Raw genomic sequence first — 6,834 nt, forward strand, 5'->3', positions numbered from 1 at the left:
CGTAAGGGTCTGTAGGGGAATTTTTTTGGATTATTGTGGATAGATATTTTAACAATCGCATGACTAAAGGGTGCTCAATAATAGCTCTTAGAAAGAACACTATATATAATTCTGTGAGTTGTACGTAGTGTTCCTGATCGGAATTTTACACTGATTAGCCGTGTGAAGCCTTATAGACATCGCAAATTCATTTTCAAATTTTTTTTTTATTCTATAATATTCGAGACTTAATTTTTAACTTATTCAGCCTAAACTACAAAAAGCACCAAACATCAAGTCCATTTCAAGTAATCTAATTATCTAGATATAAACACATTCTTCATTTTTGGCAAGACATGGAATTAGAATGGTAAATAAATTACTTCATAGTATTTACAATTAATTATCAAGCCCGGAGTTAAACGCGAACTAAACTTTTCATTGCTGTGCAGCCTGTTAGATCTGGACTGCGTCGATTGAATCTGAGTGCACTCATTTTAAATTCTAATTGTTTCTCACCTGATTAAAGCTAGGACCCCGTTTCTTAGTTAGCACATAAACGGGGCTTCAGCTAGGATCTCAGAAAAGACTTAGGGGGAATTACCCCACTCAAAGCCTTATACGTAGGTTAATTTATCACGCGGTTCTGTACCACACAAGTTGACTGGTAATAGCCACCTGGCTCCGATATTATTTAGATATACATAAATGACATGTTAGCTTATTTTAATAATTTACATGTTTATTCTATAAATAATACCTATATGTCATAAATATTATGTTTCGCACATCTCCTATTATAAATATATTGATTTGGATATTCAGGCTGTTTTTAGGAGGCAATCTCCTGTTTAACGTCGATATCGAGATCTGCGGGTGCGGAATACCCTTTGCACTCTGGAACGTCATGTGGCCATGCGCATTGATTCTTAATAGGATCAAACACAGTTCCTGAGGCACATTCCTTTTTGAAGGCTATCAGTCCGTCGGTGCCTGGTACGCACTCGAAGAATACCTGACAGTTAGAAGGATCACGAAAAATACCCTGTGTTGAACATTTAAATTCGCTATCCATATCAGTTTCTGGAGGTCTTATGGTAGAATTATCAGGTTTCATTGTTGTTGTTATTGTTGTTGCCGTCGTTGAGGTCAAGGCTGTGGACTGTGAAGATGGACGCATAGTGCTGGTGCTAGGGCGAGGCCACCAGGTTTTTTCCGTTGAAGCGGTCGAGGGCGGTGCAGGGGTGGTAGGTGGATCCGATGGCGGTACTGGAAGATCGGGAATACCCGGTTCGGCAAACACGCGATTAATAGCTGATATCAAGGGATAGCGATAGCCATGGCATTTTCCTTTGAAGTCATCCGTTTCGATTGACCATACCATACCGCCAGCCAAGCCTAAACTCTTAGCAAATCGAGCCTTAACTTCAATGGATGAGATGTCGTCATAGCCGACCCACTGCCGTTCTTTAAAAGCGTAGGGAGACATAAAGTACGGATCTTGCACAACTGTCCACCCATCGCGCATTTGATCTTCGCAAATTTCGTTGTAGCCCAGTGATCCGGGTTCACGGGTGTACGGACCCGCTCTTCCTTTCTGGGGAGCCTCATCGCCAGGACTATTATCCTCCTCACGACGAAGTGTAAAAGTCCTACCGTAGAGACCCATTCCTAACGTGATCTTTTTGGGGCACGCACCCTGAGATATCCAGTAATTAACAGAATAGTTCAAGTTGAGAATACGTTCATCGGCGGGTTCTTCAGGCCTCGAGAACATGGGGGCGTGGTGGCCAGCTTTTGTTTCCCAGCCGCCGTGGAAATCATATGCCATGATATTGATGAGGTCAAGGTATTTTGAGATCCCTGGAATGTCGTATGCGGGATCTATAAAATGCTTTCCAGCAGATACGGCAGCCGTTAGAAGTAAGTTGTCCTGTTTGAACGCATCCTTCAGCTCGCGAAGTAGTGCTAGGAAGTTCTGTTTGTCTTTAGACTTGCCTCCTCGGGAAGCAGGATACTCCCAATCCATATCCAATCCGTCGAAACTGTACTTTTTGCAGAACTCTACGACAGAGTCAACAAAGATCCTATGGCAAACAATGGTTATTGTTATCCCTTGGACAGCCAAAAACAGGGTTTGGGAAGGTCATAAAATTGTAGGTAAGTAAAAAAAGGTATTTAAATTGGTGTCGGGGTTTCTATATGTCTTATACACCAAGAAAAAATCAGCCATAGACAGAAGCAACATCCGCTGATCCTAATTGCATAATGTCACTGTTTGATTCATGAGCTTTCGGGGGTAAGTTGAATCAACGACTTTCCTTAAATTTACATAATATGATACTTGTTTTGAATAGGTCGAACTAATGAACGCTGGATATAATCGACAGCATGTAGCTTTATTAATTGAAGTTTAGAAGGAAAGGTCATCTTCGCTACTTTCTTGTTATTATTTTTGCAACATTAGTAGCCGGAAAAGATTTAGCCGCTTTAGACAGAAAAGAGTCAATCAAGCGTTACTTAATGACGTCCTTTATGTCTCATTAAAGATTAGCTTGGCCTGCCGTTCAGCTGTTAGGTGCTTCTTAGTGGATATTTTGTTTTTTTATACTTTGAAATTTTTTTCCGATATAGTGCATCAGTAATCGAAGCGTTGAACTGAAGTATACCCTGATGGGCAATAGTAAATTTAAGCGTAGTAAATACTTACTTTCGTGACGATGGAGATTCAGCCATAGCAGAATATTTTATCGACCCTTCATTCCAACCTCCGATGGCTATAATTGTTTTTAACCTGGGATTTTTAGCCTTAAGATTCGTGGTAAACCTTTCAAATGCACCCCTTCCGTAATTTTCTTTCAAGTCATTCCATGAATCCAGTGACTTAATGCGATTATCAAATCCCAAGCCAGCGAAGCCATAGATCAGATGCGTACACACAAATGGATCAATTTCCTCCACAGGAAATTTGCCATCTCCTGGCCTATATACAGCCCACGAGCCGTAATAGCATACGACCTTGTAGTCATGGCTATCTGTCGAAACCATTCGAAGTAAGAGAAAAAAACATACTATTTTAGATCTACAAGGAAACATAATCATGCATACCTGAAGATATATATATATATATATATATATATATATATATATATATATATATATGACCTTCTCTATTAAATAATTCGGCGAAAAGTCAGTTTATTTATTTGGTTACTTGAACATGTAGTATACAAACTATGCGCCTATTAAAAACTATAGACTAGCTCCTTTTTTTTTTTTTTTCGAAAACATGGACATAGGTCAAGTACGGCGTGTGCCCCAAATTCAAATGATATCGCTGTACTCACCAGTGTATACAGTTTTCTGTACAGGATTGGCGGTAGCCCCGGCCAGCAAAGCTGTAAGCAGCACAGCCTGCATGTCGTCTGATTTCCGCTTTCTTGTAGCAATGTTCTTTCTGAGACACCGGTGGCGAATACTCCTCCGGCTCCTGGTCGGCCTTCTTCGATCCCCAGCGTTTATATACCGGCCTGGCAAGAAAGGCTCTTGAAGTATGGGTCTGGTTTACTGGGTGGAGAGCCTTCGGTCAACCCTTGCTTCTCTCTCGTCCCCACGAATTCTTCCTTGCTTGATGGCCCGACGCGGCACGGCGTTACGTTCCACTGTTCTTCCAGGAGAGTTTCGGCAGACCACGGTCTGACAACGGCGTCGGCAGTCGACGTTGACTGGTTTACACTGACGACCACTTTTCTGTGCCGCTCCTTTCCCCTCCTTCGCTATCAACAGTTCGCCATCCGGAGTCCGCCGCCGCTGCCATCGACAATCACCAGCATAGCGACAGTAGCATCTCTTCTACAACAAGCTCTTTTCGGTCAGGCCGTCGCTCTTCAACAGGCAGGCGGCTTCGTTGCAATAATAACGGTAGCAGGCGGCCCAGTCAGTTAGCGAAGGAGCCAAAACCCACAGATTGATTCGAAGTGACAGCTGTTGTCCGCGGTAGTCTGCAGATCTCGCCGAAAAGCAATTTTACCCAATATTGCATTAGACTGCTGTCTTACTCTCCTTGCCTCGTGTCGTCTTTTTCTTCTGTGTAGTAGTGCCAACGGTAAATCTGCAAGAGACGCTGATGATTGTGGGTCACTTTTGTCTTCGCGAAAAGATCCGCGACATGAATCGATTTAGCTAAAGCTCTAGTAGTTTATCACCTGTGTCACTTCAAGCTGTTACCCAGTCGTTAGCTCATCCGGTAATGCTCAAGGTCGGGGTTTCCACCTCGATTTGATGCTCTGCTACGGATATTGGTGGGAAATGTCGTAGATCGTTGTCTCATTACGTAGTTTATTGATCGTACTTATATCGTATATTATTATACGTAAGTATTCACAGCAACATGATACGTTCTGTGCATGTTTACGTGTGTGCATAAGATACACTGTATATGTATGCACATAGAGATACTAAAATTCAACAGCATCTATGAAACCAATGATATATGGCATTTCCAAATTAATCCGAATGCACAAAGATGCCTATTCCAGAAAAAAGTATGCCTGCTATAATTCTGTGCAAAAAATTATCCTTCTTAACCAGCGAGAGACAGTGCAATCGATCCGCGAAACTACGCCAAAATCATTACTGCATTGTTGCAAACGTGAGATATCCTATTCTATAACGGAATGTTGTGGGTCCAAAACATGTCCGGGTATAGTAGAGACAGTTAACGAGGACGCTTTATTGTGTGAAAAATATTTGAGCTGCTTCATTCATTATACTGGGTAAAACTCATCTACAGCTCGTTTAATTCTGATATCTCGTATCCTTTTCAAAACAAGGGGACATATTTTGGCCTCAAGTACATTTTTATAATCTGGTCCTTAGTTCATCAGTATGCACGAATGTATTTTTTGTATTCTGTCAAATACACGTAACCTTTGCTCCCTAACGTTCGCCCTCATGCACCGCTTTCTTACACGGGTGATCATTCTGGTTGAAAGCCGGAACCCAGAAGTCGATCCCAAAATATAGCCGCTTTTGAGACACAAAGTCACATATGTGTATATATATATATATATATAAAATAAAGCTAAATGTTAAGAAGTGAGATAACGTGCAGCTTCACCTAACGTAATTTAAAAAGATTGTCATAAAGGCCTAAAATTAAGTGCACAGCTCCTTTGACAAAAGGGTATTTATCATGCGAAAATACATAGCGTGCTTAAAGTTTTATTCAGGAACAAGTGCAGATACGGAATTTCGAATCCGGCGTTTGATTGGAATAGGTTATGTTCTAAATAATCCGCCTACGTGACGTTTTCTCAAGAACATAAGACAAGAACTGGGACCTCTTGCCTATAGACCCAGAACAAACTGTACACAAATTAAAGACAAATTACCGCCTTAGGGGAAATGAGTTGTAGGAGACGAAATTTTCATGGGAGATTAGTGTTGTATTAACTGTCGTTCAACAATAGCGTATCGTATCGTATCGTATCGTAACGAAAAGGGCAAGGTAAGCATTGAGGGGATTTAGTTGAGCATATAAAGTTAACATTGCAGTTATTCGTAATAAACTAGATAAAAGGGAATTTAGGACAACATAAAATGAAAGAACATATATGAATATAATGCAATATATCGTAAAGAACATATAAGATTCTTCTATTCGATAGGTAAAAATCAATATTCAGATCGATTAATAGAGGCCTGATCTTGTCGCTGTGAACAAAAATAGTAGCTAAGTATATCCAGGGGGTGAACTCAAGTTAGAATGCATTTCTTCCTTGTGTGTTGACAAAATATGAGAGCTTGAAGAAATGCAGTAATTAAGCTGCTACTTGATAAAGGCTCTACGTTAAAAAAATAACACTTACAGGGGCGTCCAATGACAAGGTGAACATTGAACGTAAGGAAATTGACGACTGATGCGCAATAAAAACCCGCGAGAATATTGTCTCTAAACAAATGCTTCCTAGTAATTTACTGCGGGTACACAAAAGTCGTTGTATAAACTTCCTATAGCTGAATATATGGAGAAGGTCTTCTCACAAAAACAAACTGTGTGTTTATGTTTATATAGCAATACGTGTACAATATGAATACTTTGTGAACTTTAAGCATGCGGTAGCTTTTGCATCCTGTAATTGTATTGCAAATGTAACGCAAGATAGTGCCGTTTAATAAGCGGCATTTAATAAAATGTAAACATTAGTGATTTAATTCAGTGACAAAGTTGTTTAAGGTGTTCAGTTAGAAAATTGTTTATACATTCCTTTATCTTCTGAGGCCAGGATAACCAAAACGATTCAGTTAATACTAGCAAACCTTCGAATCGGTAATGGGTACGGTTGTCGAACTCTGGTTTTCCAGTGCTTTCATTTGTGGGGACCAAGTAAAAATTGAAAAATGGGGCGCTCGCTTCACGTTGAAATCGCTGAAGTCTAGTAGACATAAATAGTCAGAAGTAGAGGCAATGGTGAGTGGACGTAGAGCAGGTGAATGTACGAATGTCGCTTCTAACAATAGAGAGCGAAAACTGACAAAAAAAAAAAAAGAAAAGGCCAAACCATTTTTGAAAAAGGGGTTGCCGCTTTTCCAGAATCTTTTAGTTGATCGATATTCAGAGCAGTTGGCCACTGGTAGGTGTTCAACGCTTAGAAAGGCTTAGGCGAGACTTCGTCGGTGGCATTGCCGCTAAAACACACAGTTTCATACGGTAGATGTGATAAAAAAAATTTGCATGATGGTTATTGTTATTTGCTAATCAAAAGGACCATTGTTGGCGTTTTCATCGAAAGTAAGTTTCTACATGTTATGGTACAGAACATGATATGTGAAATGTAAGTTCCACATATTTAT

General features: G+C 40.3%; 1 protein-coding gene across 3 annotated transcripts in view; it reads right to left on the bottom strand.

The window, feature by feature from the left end:
• Window positions 1-700: 700 nt before the first annotated feature.
• Window positions 701-6,834, bottom strand: part of Cht8 (Chitinase 8) — a 19,863-nt gene continuing 13,729 nt past the window's right edge. For all 3 annotated transcript variants that reach the window (XM_022839573.2, XM_022839574.2, XM_086969909.1), the window contains exons 2-4: window positions 3,327-4,090; window positions 2,690-3,014; window positions 701-2,066 (exon numbers count right to left, since the gene is read on the bottom strand). In XM_022839573.2, the coding sequence (XP_022695308.1) occupies window positions 812-2,066; window positions 2,690-3,014; window positions 3,327-3,399 (1,653 nt within the window). In that variant the 5' untranslated portion in view covers window positions 3,400-4,090 and the 3' untranslated portion in view covers window positions 701-811. The remainder of the gene's footprint in view (window positions 2,067-2,689; window positions 3,015-3,326; window positions 4,091-6,834) is intronic.

The sequence above is a fragment of the Varroa jacobsoni genome, unplaced genomic scaffold, assembly GCF_002532875.2.
Source record: "Varroa jacobsoni isolate VJ856 unplaced genomic scaffold, vjacob_1.0 scaffold_812, whole genome shotgun sequence".
Taxonomy (NCBI): domain Eukaryota; kingdom Metazoa; phylum Arthropoda; class Arachnida; order Mesostigmata; family Varroidae; genus Varroa; species Varroa jacobsoni.